The sequence below is a fragment of the Rhamphochromis longiceps genome, linkage group LG17, assembly GCF_057381845.1.
Source record: "Rhamphochromis longiceps isolate RC_006_pf linkage group LG17, R_longiceps_female_GT1.1, whole genome shotgun sequence".
Taxonomy (NCBI): Eukaryota; Metazoa; Chordata; class Actinopteri; order Cichliformes; family Cichlidae; genus Rhamphochromis; species Rhamphochromis longiceps.
Window position 1 is genome coordinate 1,937,894 of NC_140573.1, and position 17,887 is coordinate 1,955,780.

Below are 17,887 nucleotides of genomic sequence, written 5' to 3' on the forward strand. Positions count from 1 at the left end.
ACCTAGCCTAGTGAGGGCGGGACTAACAGGACCCAAGCCCGCTGCGTCCAGCTTCTTGGATGGATCGCTCTGTCTAAACACAGGTAGGATTCACACACAGGGCTGCAAGTCAAAGTACACTGCATACAGTTTTAAAATCACCAGAACTCCACTATGGCTTTGCACATTTTCCAGACAGTTTCCAGACTCTGTCAATCCAAACAAAGACTGCTCATGACAGGGAATTCTCCAGGCAAACCTGAGCACAAGGAAAACACAGGCAAGTATCTCTCTCTAAATGGACACATGTACTCAAGGCGAGGAACACTAACTGTTGCCCAAAAGCAATCCAGTGAGGCCTGAAGATCTGCCACTCCCTGAAGAAGAGGCCACAACAAGGACGTCAGGAGCAGGTGCAAAATTACAGAAATGTGGAGGCAGAAGTCCCAGAGTCCTGCTTCTGCACCAAAACCAGAACACACACACACACAGGACAGAGCACAGAGAGCTAGACGACGAGTCAGCTGGTGAGGACAGACACCCCTAATGATAGAATCACTCTCAGTGTGTCTGACATCATTGGGCAGTGATCAGCTGTTGAGCTGGGTGCTGGGGAGAGTGCCTCTCTGCAGTAAAGGACACAGAGCCACCGTGCAGCCACTGTCAGGTTATAACTTTGAATAGGTCTGCACTATTACACAATGGCAGCAGGGAGTTTCAGTTTCACACACATATCAAGAGCTATGTTTTGGTTGTTGAAATGTGTCTGAGATAAGGGTCTGGCACTGAACAGGCTTTAGAAATATCTCTGTGATAAAGAGGTAAGTGTGTTGAGCTTGGAAAAGAAAGGAATCCGTTCATAAACCTGAAGAAAGTGCTTCCGTGACATGTTTGCATCGTGGTTTTTTCACATGTTTTCATTAAACAGCTCCAGTTCAGATGTCCTTGGGATGCTGAGCACACACGTGACTAAAACAACTCCACAACAACCTGAACTTGAACTCTGATGCCCCGATGACGTCAACAGCACACACCCCCACCTCTGACGTATTCGGTGCAAGCTCCCAACGTCCAGAAAAACCACTGAACCACTGCAGGAGGTGTGCAGGGGAGGGATCCTTCAAAGTCCCTGTCTTCTTTCCAGCACATACACCCAGCCTACAGACGCACACAAACAGTATCTGTGACCTTGACACGACATTGTTATATTGTTCAAACCTGTTTGACTTTGAAGGAAAACTTGAATAACGTCATTCCTGGAATTATACACATAATAACAGCGAACATCCACTCCTACAGCTAATGAGCATGAACTAGGAGTATCCCAAAACGCACAACCTACTGTAGTCATAGCATCAGCCACGCACAATTTAGCATCTTTGATTATTAGATTTAGTTCTCATGCCAGTCGTTTAGAAAGAGCAAACACTATCATAAGTCCTGGACTGGTAGTTAAGACCATAATCTCTGATGTCAGAGAGAAAGAATTTCTTAAACTCACAAAAACTAAGAAGCAGACGAGACTGACTCCCACTGTGTTTGCATAAGTTTGAAAGCTACTTTTCTTTAATCAAAAGCAAGCGAAATCCCCGGATTATCTCCCCTCTATTCCACAGTTATCTCTGATAAACTTCAGTTCAGTTTAATTTTATTTATATAGCACCAACTCACAACAACAGATGCCTCAAGGCGCCTTATATTGTAAGGTAGAACAATCACATGACCCCCTATGAGCAGCACTTTGGCGACAGTGGGAAGGAAAAACTCCCTTTTAACAGGAAGAAACCTCCGGCAGAACCAGGCTCAGGGAGGGGCGGGGCCATCTGCTGTGATTGGTTGGGGTGAGAGAAGGAAGACAGGATAAAGACATGCTGTGGAAGAGAGACAGAGATTAATAACAGATATGATTCAATGCAGAGAGGTCTGTGAACACATAGTGAGTGAAGCAGAAACACCAGTGCATCATGGGAATCCCCGGCAGCCTACACCTACTGCAGTGTAACTACCCAGCCCTAACTATATGCTTTAGCAAAAGGAAAGAGTCAATATGACGTGAGTTCGGCTCTCGAGTTCACTTCATCTTAATCATGAGCAGAAAAATGTAACAAACAAATATTTAATTTTAGACACCAATTCAAACACAAGTGAAAAAATCTCAGTCAGCTGTGAAACGATTAAACAAATGATTCCCAATATAATCACGCTTGTGAATACCTGAAGAAAGGAATACGTAGCTCCACAGTCGAAAATAAAAGGATCGATGTGACTGTACGTCTGATCCTATTTTATGACTTGTATTGCATGACATCGGTGAGGTCATCTACACTGAGTATTGGCAGTTTGGGGATGTTACTCTGTGGTTTAGTTCACTACTAAAAGAGTTTCACAGACTTATTTCCAAAGGAAAACAGGAAGGAGATTCAGTTCATACTTTATTCGTTCTGTGTAACACTTTATCATACGGCCCATCTATATTATAAAAGTGACCAGCTCCGATTCAGGGTCCACAAACAGCCACCGCGTGAGGCCAAACGTACAGCTATTCACTGCCTGCTTCCTGTTCACGGTCTTTGGGCTAAGATCCAGTCTTCCTGCCCTGAACCTCAAACTAAATCTGGCTGCTTTCCTCAAACTCAACAACAGAAAATCTCTTTGGGTGTCTGGAAGGTTCTGTTTGACTGTTCCAGGGCTGACTTGCATCCCATTATCAGAAAGGATGAGATAGATATTTGCTGTGTCAGGACCAAGAGTCATATCCACTGCATACTTCTAGGCCCTCTTCACTTCACAGTTACTGCACAGCTCGTACATTTCTGAGCGTCTCCTGCAGCTTATCAACAGTTCTCTTTCTGCCGCCACATAACGGCTCAACTTTGCCCTCGGTCCAGTTTTCGGTGGATGGAACAGACTTCGGGAACGGGAAACTTTGGAGGAACTGGAGTTTTTCCAGATCTTAGATGAAGCTGTCAGTCTATTCCTCCTGCAGCGGTTTGCATAACGTCAGCAGCAGAAATAAAAGTGCAGTTTAATGTGAAAAACAGGGACACGAGCGTCGCCGTGCAGTGTGCCGTAGTTGTTCAGAAGCTGCGTCTGGTGAACGGTGAACACATCCAGACAGATGGAGCACAGACACTGCAGACAGGAAGCTGCTCTTATGTCTATGAACAAAAGCATGTGTTATTACAATATCAGCAATAAACAAGCAGACATTTAAAGTAGGGAAATGGAGAAATAAAAGCCTGGAAACTGCAACACAGATGAGAAGAGACGTGGGCAGAAAAAGGATGCGTTAGGCGTTTTTCTGACACTGTCCTTGGGAGCGTACTCCCTGTTCTTGATTTCTCTTTGATTTCTGGTTCAGATACACTGACTTCTCTGGCTTTGCTCACTGGCTGTACTCAAAGTCTCTGCACTTCTTTACAGAGAATCCTGTCAGAGGTGATCCAGCTCTTCTATTCTCACCCTGACATTACAAAGTGAAGCCTGTACTGACCTGAAGCGTCCATGTCTGCTGCTTTTCTTATACGATGCAGTCGGACAGAGCTGCAGCGAGGACACAAAAATAAATGGACACACAAACCAGACAAAGCTTAACACCGAAGGAAAAGTTGGAAACTTACACATCAGTGGATCCTGCACAGATCCTACAAGTAGATAAAGAGAACCAGATTAAACAATTTTTAGGGGAAAGTGACCACGTGTGTGAGGGCGGACAGCTCAAGGACAGAGAACATAACAGTGAATTTCTCAGCAGGTCCCGACAGATGGCCCCGCCCCTCCCTGAGCCTGGCTCTGCCGGAGGTTTATGAGATAAGATCAGCAGAAACAGCAGAAAGTGACAGTGCAAAGTTACATAGCAAACATTAGAGAACACAACTGTACAGAATAGAATAGAATAAAATATACAGCAGGATAAAAATAGAATACAAATGCTGTATACAACTGAGTAAAAATACAACTTTGTCAGAAAAGAGTATTGCACTTAGTCTTATTGCACATGTGTGGATGAGTTTGATCAGTTGGAGTCTTTGTTGTGGAGTCTGACAGCAGTGGGGAGGAAAGACCTGTGAAATCTCTCCGTCCCACACCGTGGGTGCAGCAGTCTCCCACTGGAGGAGCTGCTCAGTGCTGTCAGAGTCTCCTGCATGGGGTGGGAGATGTTGTCCATCAGGGATGACAGCTTAGCCGCCGTTCTCCTGTCACTCACCACCTCCACTGGGTCCAGAGGGCATCCTAGAACAGAGCTGGACCTTCTGATCAGCCTGTTCAGTCTCATCCTGTCCCCGGTAGAGATGCTGCTGCCCCAGCAGACCACACCGTAAAAGATGGCTGAGGCCACCACAGAGTCATAGAAGGTCTTCAGGAGTGGGCCCTCCACTCCAAACGACCTGAGTCTCCACAGCAGCCTGCTCTGCCCTTTCCTGTAGAGGGCGTCTGAGTTATGAGTCCAGTCCAGTTAAAAGGGAGTTTTTCCTTCCCACTGTCGCCAAAGCGTCTACCTTACAATATAAAGCACCTTGAGGCGACTGATGTTGTGACCTGGTGCTGTGTAAATAGAATAAACTCATTTAAATAGAATGAGGTGGTCAGGTGTGTGTTTGTTTTTTATTTTGTTCTCAGGAGGAATCATGTGTCTCTTACCAACAGTCAACTGCAGCAGTGACAGTCGCTGCTTCACATCGAGTACAGACTACCAGGAGCATCACGCCCTCTGGTGGCTGGAACCAGTAACGGGAGCTCATGTTGTGAAAGGCACAAATCTGAAAACTTCAGGCTGCCTTCTGCTCACGCGTGAAGTTTGTGGGGCTGAACAAGCCAAGCAGTGAGTGCAACATGAAACTAAAGAGTAATAACAACAATAGAAAGTGCTCATCCCAGAAATCCACTGTGACTTCTACTTACATCCACTTCTTGCTGTGAACTTTGTCGCAGTTTCAAACACGCATTTTACCGTTGCCATCATATGAACTACCCAGTGTGCCTGGCAAGACTGGTTTTAACAAATTGCAGGTTATATATTTATATCTGCACTGAGCCACTTTTATAAAAGGCTAATTAAGAAAAGGAAACCTAAATGGTGATTGACTTAGTAGATGTTTGGTTCGATTGAAAATCTGACAGCACAAGTTAAATGACCGCCGTGTTCTGTGTGAGGAAGCATGAATGTAACGACTGTTCGCTCAGAAAGGTCAGCCTCACAGATGAGAGAGAAAAGAGGCATGAACAGAGTCACTGGCTTCATGTCTGGGAACGACGAGTGTGCCTGTTCAAGTTCACATGAAATGTGCACTGTCTGACCTGCTGGGGGCGCAAAAGAGCCCACCGCAGCCTGTCGTTACAGAGCGGACGCAGGCTCTGCCACGCGAGACGACGTTATATTTGAACCAGCTTTTCACAGTCCTCAGGGCTCCTGGGGCCTCTCAGCCCATCACTGTCTGGAGCTGCACACTAAATGAAATCAGTAATATATCCTGGGTAGAAAACTATACAGTTGTATTGTTAGCTTAAGGATAGCGATGACAGATATATGAAGCAGTATGGAAAACATATAAAGATAAGAAACAATCTTAAATGTTAGGTTTGAAATACAGTTTTTATAATGCGACACGTTTCACAAACACACAACAGCATTCAGTCTCTTATGTTCTTTAGATTGGTCAGTTTGGTGTCTCGCTGTTTCAGTGTTACATTCGTGGATTTACTCCTTCGCCCCGTCACTGTAAGCGTGTGTCACGTGACCCTCTGACCGGCTCCTTGGTGCCGCAGCCACGGACCTCAGCTGTCGTCGTCAGGACGTTCCAAAGAGAACCTTCCAGAGGGGTCTGGGATGAACCACTTCTCCCAGCGATCTAAATGCACAGCAGGGTAATTCCAGGGTTTGAACGGGCCATTCCAGTGCAGCAGGTGCGCCTCCTGGAGGAAGTTCTCTGAGTAATGGACATCCGGACTCCAGCCTGGACACACAGCGAAGCTTTTTGGAAACTGAGCTGACGGTGGCACTAATATTCCAGCTGTGTGTGGAGAGCAATCTTACCCAGGTGCCTGACGTGCCACAGAGGGTCCAGTATCGTGTATTTGTCATGAAACACGATTAGCATGGGTGGGGTTGCCACGCCCCCTGCCATGGCACTGCTGTATATGTTTTGTCTGTTGGTGAGAAGGGTTTAAAATCAGATGCAGTGGCCAGTGAAAACAAAAGAAAGAGATTTTTTTGTTACACACCAGTGAGCCTCCATCAGCTACCTCTGCAGGGCTCCGAACAAAACAGTTTACGTCACCCATCTGCTGATGGGATCAATACGCTCGTGGGGGAAAGTACTTTTTAGTGCTTAAACCTAATCAATGAAAAAGTGACTGATAACAAACAATACATGAACAAATGAAAACCACATAAACAAAGATAAAAAGATAAAACTCTAGACGATAATCACAGTTTCCTGACACACCCCGGCTCTTCAGGAGACGACTCTTTTAGTGTTGCTTTGGCCGGTCACAGCACGCATGCAAAAGGACTCTGTGCATAATTCAGACATGCCAACCGCATCTGAAAGAACTCTGTAATTGGGATGAAGTAGGGAAGAATTTTGGGAGCCGGAGAGGAACGAGGTACAACACATAAGTACGGGATATCACGCCCTCGCGTGTCCTGGCTGAAGAAACCTTTATTCACGCCTTTAAGGCAGATGACGTGTGATGACACGCGCACGGCCCCGCCTGCACATATAGCCGCTGTCATCACAGTCATCAGTTCGATAGCCGCTCTTCACCGAGCCAAACTGCTCAGTGGGGCCACCTTGTGTTGTACCTCGTTCCTCTCCTTCAGGGAACAGAAGTTATAGACATAACTATTCGTTCCCTTTCAGTCGATTCACTCGGTACAACACATAAGTATGGGACATATATACAGGCCCCACAGAGCAGCCACCGAACCGGAATCGGACCACCACATCCTTAGTGAGTGGTAGACCCAGCAGAAAGGACAGCATGAGCCACCGAAGGGCCTGTAACGTCCAACCGATAAAACCGCACAAAAGTGTGCGGTGATGCCCAACTAGCTGCCGCACAAATATCAGCTACAGGCACCCCTTTAAAAAGAGCCCATGAGGTTGCCATCCCCCTGGTGGAATGAGCTCTCACCCCCTGGGGCAAAGCAAGACCACCGGTGCCGTACGCCAGTGAGATAGCTTCTATAATCCAGTGGGACAGCCTCTGCTTGGACAGAGCTCTACCTCTATTTGGATTAGCGAAGCAGACAAACAGCTGGTCACGTAAACGCACACTCTGAGTGCGCTCAATGTAGGTGCGTAGCACACGCACTGGACAAAGAGAATGCATCCTCCTCTGCTCCTCAGATGCAAAAGGAGGGGAGCAAAAGCTCAGCAACTCAAACTCCACTGAGCTATAAGACGCAGGCATGATCTTGGGAAAATAGGCAGCATTTGGACGCAATACGACCTCGTGGCCATCAGGAGAGAACTGTGTGCAGGAGGGATGCACAGAGAGCGCATGAAGGTCACCCACTCGCTTTGCTGAAGCCAAAGCGAGAAGTAATGCAGTCTTATATGAAAGAAATTCCATATCCACAGACTCAGTGGGTTCAAACGGGGGGCTACAAAGGTCCTCCAGCACCAAAGACAAGTCCCAAGCAGGGACACTGGACTTAAGCACGGGCCTCAGCCGGCAAACTCCTTTCAGAAAACGTATGGCGAGGGGATGTGCACCTGGTGTCACCTCGTCAAAGCCAATATGACAAGCAGATATAGCTGCTGAATAAACCTTAATTGTTGAAAATGAAAGGCCCTTATCCAGCAGCTCCTGCGGGAATGTCAAAACACTGAAATGGGAGAGTGTGGCGGTCCTGGCACCATCGCTCGAAGGCTCGCCATTTGTAAGCGCACAAGCCTCTAGTAGATGAGGCCCTAGCGCTCTGAATTGTCGCTATCACACTAGGTGGCAAACCCTTAGCAATCAAGTTTAACCTCTCAGCAGGTAAGCATGAAGGCGCCACAGATCCGGGCACGGATGAACCACTATTTGCCCCTTGCCTCTTGCCAAATAGATCCCAGATCTGAGCCACTATTAAAGGGTGCAACCTCCATTCTCTCACCAGAGGACCCCCTGGAGAGAAGGTCCGGCCCCAGGTTCAGGTGGCCTGGGGCATGGGTGGCTCTTAGATACAGAAAATGAACACCATAACAGCAGAGAGTGAGACAGCTTCAACAGGGGAGGAGAGTGTGTTCCTCCCTGCCTGTTTATGTAAGACACCACTGTTGAATTGTCCGTCCTGACTAAGACATGCTGGCCTCCAGGACTGGACGGAAATGCTTTAGAGCTAAGAACACTGCTAACAGCTCTAAGTGCGGACCAGATCCCTCTCACTGATGCACACTCACACAGCGCTCCCCACCCTCTTAGGGAAGCATCTGTGGACACCACCTTGTGAAACAAAACCCTCCCAATCCGAGAGCCCTGATGCAGCAGCCCGGGCTCCCTCCAAGGACGGAGAGCTAGCATGCAAGACGTGGTTACCTGCAGCCTCCTCCGGAGCTGACGCGATGCACACAAACGGTGAGAGAGAGTCCAGCGTTGAAACGCTCTCATTTTTAACAGTCCAAGCGGCACTACGGCGATCATAGATGCCATCGTGCCCAACAAGCTTAATATGGTCTGGAAACGCAGTCTGCGTCCCAGCTGAAACTGAGCGAGGCAGCGATGAAACGCGGCCACTCTGTGCTCCGACAAACGTGCGCGGCTGGAAAGCGAGCATATTTCCAAACCGAGGAAAGAAATCTGCTGACTCAGGATTAGCGAGCTCTTTTGAACGTTCACAGAGAACCCCAGTGTCTGAATGTGTGACAGAACCAGCGACAGCTGTGTCTCCGCCTGCTCTCTGGAGCAAGCTACGAGAGCCCAGTCGTCCAGGTAGGCTAAGATGCGGATGCCTCTCTTTCTGAGGGGCGCTAGCGCTGCCTCGGCACATTTTGCAAAGGTGCGAGGAGCGAGCGACAGCCCGAACGGCAGCACTAGGTACGGAGGATGTGATCTGTGGTGACTCTGACCTCATTAAGAAGAGGTGCCAGCGGGCTGTCATCAGGAACCAGCGATCCGAGCTCCACCAGGCACATCGCCCGGTACGTCTGGAGCATGGTGACGGAGCTCATGGCGTGAGCAGTGCCGGCCTGAGCCCGATAAATCTTCTTCTTCATAGGGGGTGGGTTAGCTAAGTCCAATTCCATGTACTGTCCATAGCCGGGCACAGTGACGCGGGTAGACAGAGGTTTGTCCTATGATGCTGTTAGCTCGCAGAGAAAGTCTGGGAACATGGGAAGGCAGTTTTTGGCTGTTGCGGGCTCCGGTGGGAGGAAAAAACCCGCGAGCCGCGACGGCCTCTGAGCTGGCGGAGGAGAGGGCCAGTCCACCTGCAGCTTCTCAGCAGCACGGCGAAACAGGGAGGAAAGAGAAGTCCGTCAGCGCTCCTGCATGGTTCCGGCTCGTCATCAACTAACCCGTCAACATATTCCATGTGGTCAGCCCAGCTAATTGCGGGGACATCGACCGGATAATCCTTGTCCTCGGACTCGGACGAAGCCGGGGCTCCAGACTCTGAAAGGAGAGGGTCATGCGGTGGGACAGCGGAGCGTCCCAGCACTTTTTCCACAAACGTCACCCGTCTTTCCAGGGTCGAGCGCCGGAGCTGGCGACAAAACGCACAGGCTTCGGGCTCCATCAATGCTCTCCTAGCGTGGCCGATCCCCAGGCAGACGGGGCAGGCATTGTGCTGGTCGCTGTCGTGCAAAGAGAAACCACATCCCTGAGGACAGGGGCGAACAGAAGATTTGTGCTTTGCTCGCTTAGGTTTGGAGTCCAAAGTTCAAAAACGCAAAGCAAAACGCTGCACAGGAAAACTTGAAATTAGCACTCCGCGGGCAGCCTACGCACCAACTGCACGGTGGAGACTAACACTAGGGCTGCCACGATTAGTCGACTAGTCACGATTACGTCGACTAATCGTCGACGACTAATTTAATAGTCGACGCGTCGTTTGAAGCTTTGTAAGATCACAAAAGATCACAAAAGACGCAGGAATCCTCCTGTACCCGCATTAGTAGGCCGATTATGTTACAGCGACACGACGAAGACTGTCCAAATTCAAAGACTCCGACAAATGGACCCTTCATTTCCCCAGATTTGAAGGATGGGTGGGGTGTATACTTCGTGGCCCAACCTATCCCAGAATTCATAGCGCGGCCCAGCTCAGTTTCCAACAATGGCGGCAGCTAGTTAGTTTTAGAATCAGAATCAGAATCAGAAAGGGGTTTATTGCCAAATGTTGAGCAGGTTTACAACATTAGGAAATTGCTGCGGTGCTTCAGTGCAAACATACTGTCATAAATAGCACTTAAATAGACATGGAAAAAAATAAAAGTAGGGATAAGAATTAAAAGTGCTACGTGGAAAGATATGTGCATGAGATATACATGAGAATAAGAATTAAGAGTGCTACGTTGAAAGATATATACATGAGTGCAGGTGGTGATCAGTGCCAAACATGGAATGATGCAGTGACACAGCGTAGGGTCATGTGTTAGTGGCGGGTACAGTCATACGGTTATTGTTCATGTGTCCAACAGCAGAGGGGAAGAAACTGTTCTTATGGCGAGAGGTTCTGGTGCGAATGGACCGGAGCCTCCTGCCTGAGGGGAGCAGGTCAAACAGACTGTGTCCAGGGTGAGAAGGGTCAGCTGAGATCCGAGCTGCACGCCGGATTTTAACTTTACTCTTATTATTCTTTCTGGGTCACAAAATAAACCTTTAACATATTTTCAGGCGAGAATGTAGCTGTGTAAACCTCAAATATCTGCTCAGTTTATCAGGACACCACATATTTTCAAAAGTGCTCCGACGTTTTCGGAGACGTCTGTTACCCACTAGCTCGATAGCTAGCCGGGGGCTAGGCTAACTAGAGCCGTGAGAACACCGGACTCCCCGCAAATCGTTTTCAAACCCACCGCCGTCTTTCGCTACTCAGGTTAAACATGATATATGAGTCACTTAGATAACTTAACAATGTTATTGTTTGGCTTTTTTCAGTATTTTATTTGTTCCTGAGTAAATCAGTTTGTCTGAGATTAAAGTTATAGTTTTTACACAGGTGAATAAACGTCAAGCAGACAGCTGATTATCAGAAGTGTGAGATGCTCCAGAATTTACTCCGGTGTCCTGTTATATTTTAGATAGCAAGGAGTTTATTAAACTTCACCGAAACAATCTGCAGATTTCATTTAAATTTAATAAACTATCATCTTGTCTTTATTTTTAGTTAGCACCTGAAACACTTAAAGCTGTAAGCTAATGATAGTTATATAAGAGCAGATGCTGCTGGTGCAATAAGCTGTACGTTGTACGTCCAATGGATGATGATCTGATTAGTCGACTATCAAAATAATCGTTTGTGGCGGCCCTAGCTAACACCAACAGGGGCAGTCCAACTCAGCAGAGGTGTTCTCCGCGAGGTGAAGAGCGTAAGAACTGAGGGACGACTGTGATGACAGCGGCTATATGTGCAGGCGGGGCGTGCGCGTGTCATCACATGTGAATAAAGGTTTCTTCAGCCAGGGCACGCGAGGGCGTGATATCCCGTACTTATGTGTTGTACCGAGTGAACTGACTGAAAGGGAACAGCTCTGTGTACGTATCTCACCCCAAACCACAGCACTGCTGCAACATACAGAGGCTAGTTAGCTAACTGTAGTTACGAGTGGTTCAATGGCTTTTTACAGTATATCTGTGGGATATCGCTCGCCATCACAGCTGCTTCACTCTAAATGCCAGACACTGGCCTTCATATGCAAAACTGTAGGAACATCTGCAATAAAAGGTTTAAATCCACAAACACACTTTTAGTAAGCTGACAGATGTAACGACAGGTAGGTCATGTAGGGAGTGACGTGTGGCTCTTCGGGGTCAACTTAATAAAGTTTTATTGGTTGAAAGCTGACACAAAGCCTTTATAACTTACAACTGTGATCCTTACAGGTTTGCTGTGCATTGTCGACGTATAGACAGTACCGTATAGAGATCTAAAATATGTAGCGCTTGACCTTTGACCTCTCTTTCAAGGTAAAATAAGATCAAAGTTTCATAAACCAAATCTACTGTTCATATTGGTAACATTTAGGAAATGACACTAGTTTAAGGAGTTTACCTGAAATTCTCCTCCATCCACTTCTCCAGCTCTTTGGTGACCTTCTGCTTCTTCCACTCGTTCATATCTGCCACAAAGACTCCAGGGTTGAAAGAGCAGTCGCTGGGGTTGATGCCCAGGTCTTTCACTTCCTGTTTCCTGTAGTCCAGGAAGCCCATGTAGGTTGTCTAGGGGACGAGCTCAGAGGAGAGAATACCAAATAATAATGACTGAATCCCTCCCACATGTTACTATGTCAAATAAAACCTCTTTAATGTGAGATTTACACGAGGCATAAAAGTCTAACATCATAACAGAAGCCGTAAAAATCCACCTGCATCCCGATGCTGCGCACCGTCTCGTGTGTGGAGGGAAGGTCGCAGTCTGTGGCAAAAGCAGCCGCGTGTCCTGGCTTCAGCTTGATATTAAACAGATCCCTGATGTCACCTGAAACACAACCAGACTGCTGTATTTGTCCCCATCCTGATACTCGTCACACTTTCATGCTTCAGATCCTAAAACTCATTTTAATAATTAACAAACAGAACCCGAGTAAAGGCAAATAATGATGTATTTATTTAGAGATCTTCTGGGTTTAGTTCGTTCTCTAGGAGCCAATAAAGGGCTCCTTTGACTTCACTGGGTCATGTCAGGGTCTACCTCTGAATTCAGCCGTTTAGTAACTCTGTGTGACGCTCCTCGGTAGCACAGTTGTGTCTAATGTAGAAGATTACACATGTGTGTACAGATCATTTAAACACTTATTGAATCATTCGGTTTAATATGGAATCCTTTTATTAGACTGACTGTAGACATGCGTACCCTGCACGATGATGTCATCATCTAAGTATATAACCCTCGAGTGGAGGATGTCGAGCAGAGGGAGGTAAAACCGCACAAAGTTGAGCTGCAAAACAAAGTTTTTTATTTCTTTGAGACAGGAACTCTGTGCTTGGTTTGGCTGATGGCACGGATGCAGCACTCACGGGATGTAAGAGATCGGGTCGAGATGAATCTGGCTTCACCTTTCCAACAAGGACCATCGGGTTAAATTCCACTATCTTGTAGCGGATGCCTTTGAGTTTTGTCTTCTCTATGTACCTCCTACGTGACACAAAAGGAAGATTAGGTGAGAAATACTCACTTTGGGCAACAATACTGGGAGAAAACCACTGATCTCCATATTTGGAACAAAGTGCGGTTCATATTTTTGTAGTTCAAAGATGCACCTCGTGAGTTTGACAGCATCACGAAGAGTAACAACGTAGAAGAAAACACTGGCGTCTGTGTTGCTGATGATGCTGTTGATGGTTGCCATGGAGGCACCCATGCGCTCCTCTGATGCACAGATGACGACGGGCACGACATCATGCGCTTCTGCAGCGTGTTCCTGAGAAACTTGTCCTGCATTCTTGGGGCTTTTCCTGTTCTCTGTCAGGAATCAGGAGTTTAGACTGGTTTATGCTCAATTTCAGTGGGATCCTTTTCACTTAAGGAGAGTAACATATTTCACATTTGGAACATTAGTGAGTATTTCTCAGATTAAGTAGTGAAGACCAACGCTGACGCACCTGAGAGTCTTGGCCGAGTGGAGGCTCTGAGCAGTGTACTGCGCAGGAGGAGGCACACCATCAGCACCAGCAGCACCAGCAGGATCCGATTGACTGAAACGCGATCGCTCAGTGTTTGAGTGCAAAACTAAAGAAGTTTGTCTCAAAGCAGATTGATGCCGTAAAACAACAAGAGCTGTCTACGTTTAGAAGGAACATCATAAACCACAGACTTGTGCCTGACCTCATCTGTCAGCTTGCCCATCATCACTGTGTCTCATGCACATCCTGCACCATCCTCACATATCCTCCTTTGACACGCTATCACATGCTCGCTCTACATCAGCAGAGACAGAAACTCCCTCTGATCCTCTCTATTCCTCTCCATCAACTGATATCCTCATGTTGGTGATGTCCAGGATCAACATTGGATCTGACCAATCACACCGTTGTGACATCATAGCTGTCCACTCAGGGAAACAGGTCAGGGTCAGGATGTGATTGTGGTTAGGGCTGAGTGATGTGACGGTGTTTCCATCACTACAGTGTGATCGATGTTGAACCAGGACTGACATCAGTTTGTTGATCCAGGAACATCAGCACGGCGACATCAGATTGAGCCTCCACCAACACAGTCAAAGCAAAGTACAAGTAAGAATAATAAAAAATAAAAATGAGGCTCTTTATGGCTGAGCCAGACAACAGTCTGCTGTTCATTAGCTCAGGTTGGCTTAAAGCGACTGAAAGCTTTAAACCAAAGAAAGAAAAAAGACTTCACAGAGACGCTGGCTGCAACAATAGGCAGGTAACGGCTACCTTTATGCTAGCAATGGTACAGTGATTCTCAGTCGCACAGCAAAGACAGAGAATAAATCATCCCATAAATAATTAAGTGATTATCAGCTGTTACTATAAAAAGTAAAACATGTCCATTTTCAAAATGCTTTGTGTATTTCCTCCAGCTGTGAGACACACCAGAGAGGAAGGAGGGTCTGCAAACACAAGCGTACTTTGGTTTTTGTGCAGCCGTCCGGGTACTGTAGCTAGTGCTAACTGGAGTCTGCACAGCATCCTGACTCGTTACCTAGAACCACGGATTAGTGAAAGCACTTAAGGATTGCTCTCACAGTATGAGAGAATCCAGTTACCAGTCGAGTTAAGTGTTAAAGGTTTGGCTAGTAGAAGGTGGATTTCCTGAAGGCGAGTAAAGTGGAAAATGTGCCTTTTCTGTAGAAAGAAAACAGTGTGAAAAACACTGGAGTTACTGAAATTTGCACACATGCAGCTTTTACTTTTTAACAACCGCATGCAGTTCAGGAATAAGTCGTTACAGCCTGCTGTCTATCCCATTCCATAGCTATTTGGTGCATGTGCATGGCTGCTTCCTCTTCCTGGGGAAAAATAAGGGGACCTTTACTGGCAACAGCTGTCCAGTGGATGCACAGTGGACGTGAATGCAAAGCACATGCAGACAACACAATCTGCTAACGTTACTTCTCAGCTACATGTCAGCTAATACTGCTGGACGACATGAATCAGTCTTTATCCATTTGCATCACACTTTGGTTACACTTACTTTTTCTCAGGAGAGCCATGTTTTCTATTTGCTTCCAGGGACATCTGCACACACACCAGAACAGAGAAGGAGAGAGCTATGAAGCCACTTCTGAGGAGCAAAAGATGAAATATTTTGTAATTTGGCCCCTCAGGGAGGGGAGCCCTGAAACCTGCCAACACAGCTAACAGCCCTGAAATGTGTTTTTATTTCTAAAGATGACAGCTCTCATATGTTTGCAGTGCAGGGAGTGTTACTGTCAAACAACCTGATGACTGCTGTTTAGAAGCAGCGTCTTCTACAGCTGTGAATAATCTGAGGTAGTCTGACAGAGTACAGCTGTAACCCTACGAACACAAAGCAGAGAGGCCGTCTGTGCAGAACAATCAGTCCTTACGTGTTCCTCTCTCAGCTGCTCGCGTTAGGAGTCACCGCAGCGCAGCATCCGATCTCGCCCTCCCTCTAAACATCACTGCACTCCTCATCAGTCTTTGGCTGCTTTTTAGTCATTTTGAGGACAGTACCTGACCATACTGGGAGGGATATTTCTTTTGTTTGACCAGTCACTCAACACTTACTATTAAAGTGTAAAAAAGGCATCCTGTCATAAAACATACAGCTTTTCCCATTTCTTTAGTTGAATCTGCAAAAAAATGCCCAAAAGCATAAAGCAGTATTTTACATAAACAAGCTGATTCCCAAAGAGCTGACATATGCTGTGTACACGTGGACGACAAATGAATGGCAGGCCTAAAAAACTATTTGAAGCAAATGAAGAGCATGGGTAAAATCCAGCAAACGCCTGACCTGAGGGCTGGATCTGGGGCTTCGGCCCATCCATCTACCATTTGTCAAAGTCTCGTTAGAAACGGCCTCAATTCAAATTGTTGTCCGTATGTATGGAAGAGGTTAGGGGAGAGGTACAGCAGTGCGTGTCCAGAGGCATGTGTAAAACACGGGGAGGCTCTGTCACGGTGTGGTGTCGGGGATCCTATCACACTGGGATTAGGAATGATAACAGTGGAATCGTAACACTAGCAGGAAGGAAGCTCGTATCTCTGAAGTGTGACGTACACGATCATTCCTAAGCCAGTAGGTTTGTTTCTAAGCTCGAACAAAAGCTACAGTGAAAAGTAACACAAAAAGACCTTTACATGAAGCAGAGTGATGTGACCAGACACAGATTCAGTGAGACAAGGGCTGACACGTGGCTGAGTCCAAAGTATTTCCTTCCTTTCTGGTGCCGGCTGTGTTTGCCTACCAGCCTCTCAAACCTTTATACAAATACAACAAATGCTCACACAGTGAACGGAGGGGTGAAGTCTCCCCTTTCATGAGACAAATAAGGGATTCTTACCAACACCCCATTAATTATGCTTTAAGTTTAAAATGTAAAATCTGCCCAGAGAGGATGGCAGCTTGATTAGCTCATAATGACGCCTACTCTGCAGCCTTTCACCAGAGCTGCTGTCAGCTGAAATACAACAGGACTTGCAGTTTGTGTCCTGCATTTGTTTCTGGTTTATTTGCTGCTCTTCAGAGAATTCAGAAACATCTGGAACTGCTTAGCTTTAGCTGGGAAGAGCAGAGCTGCCCAACAGCTGGGCTGCATTTGAACAACTCATCATTTACAGAAGTTACACTTTAGTATTCTTGTATGTAATATGTCCTCTTAATGCATCTCAGTGCAGTTTCACATTGTCGGTGTCAGTTTATACCAATAGTTTAACAAGTGCGTGATATTATACTTAGATTTAGAAAACCACTTTTTCACCATCAGCACAAAGTCCTCACGGTGTGTGAATCTGTGATGGTGCAGTGCAGAAACCATCACTCTGAAAACAGTTTGTGTTTGTCCTCTGTCCACAAAGAGCCATTAATGTAGAGAAGTAACTGAAACAGACGCTTTCACCGAGCGCTGAGAGCTGAAGTTAAAAGCTTAGATGGAAATCTTTAAGCAGAGCACGTTAGTGTAAAATGACAAAAAGCTCTATGGTTTACTTAAACCCTTACACATTACAACATCATGCAACCATAACAGACATAAAACTATCTGTAGAACAAAAAAGAGGAATAAAAGCTCCTTTAGATGGCAAAGCATGAAGGTGTGTCAGTGCTGCTTTGATACGACAGCCATCTTTTGTTTTTAAGTGCAGTACAAAGTCAAATGTTTGAAACACACTCACCAGCAAGAACAGCGTGGAGGTTACAGCTAGTCCCATTCGTGGAGCTGATGGTCCGTGTTGTAAAACCTCTGAGGACTGAGACTCACCCGCTTTTCTCTCCCCCCACCTTTTCCTCCAGATGTGACTCGTCTTGTTGGTCTTCTTCTTGTTAGCCAGATGCTGGATTATCTCGTTTAGAAGACCAGTGACGGCAATATCTGATCCACTTTTGGTATTTTGTCAGAGAGAAAAAGAAAGTCTGTGATATTACCCTCATGAGATGTGTTAACATTATTCCAGTAATCATTTATTAACCTAAATTTTCTTTATTATTTAACTACATTAAAGACAATTTAGAGTCTAAACGACCAAAATTGTCTTTAATGTAAAGAGCAAAGTGATTTGCAACGTGAACTCTCTAAAGTTTAGAGAGCCATATCACGTTGCTACAACA

The 17,887-nt window shown here is 46.3% G+C and overlaps 1 protein-coding gene across 1 annotated transcript; it reads right to left on the bottom strand.

Annotated features, from left to right (window-relative positions):
- Positions 1 to 3,780: 3,780 nt before the first annotated feature.
- On the bottom strand, positions 3,781 to 17,680 carry glt8d2 (glycosyltransferase 8 domain containing 2). Its single transcript, XM_085387453.1, has 10 exons — positions 17,455 to 17,680; positions 15,290 to 15,379; positions 13,735 to 13,827; positions 13,393 to 13,594; positions 13,150 to 13,267; positions 12,986 to 13,070; positions 12,498 to 12,610; positions 12,185 to 12,351; positions 6,014 to 6,126; positions 3,781 to 5,933 (listed from the first exon to the last, which is right to left on the bottom strand). Exons 2-10 carry the CDS (start codon positions 15,306 to 15,308, stop codon positions 5,755 to 5,757), a joined length of 1,089 nt encoding a protein of 362 aa, XP_085243579.1. The 5' UTR covers positions 15,309 to 15,379; positions 17,455 to 17,680; the 3' UTR covers positions 3,781 to 5,754.
- Between the last annotated feature and the right edge of the window lie 207 nt (positions 17,681 to 17,887).

Coding starts and splice junctions, on each gene's coding strand:
- glt8d2 (XM_085387453.1), bottom strand. Junction 13,268..13,392: donor GATGCTGTCAAACTCACGAG/GTGCATCTTTGA, acceptor TGTGTCACGTAG/GAGGTACATAGAGAAGACAA. Junction 13,071..13,149: donor GACCCGATCTCTTACATCCC/GTGAGTGCTGCA, acceptor TTTGTTTTGCAG/CTCAACTTTGTGCGGTTTTA.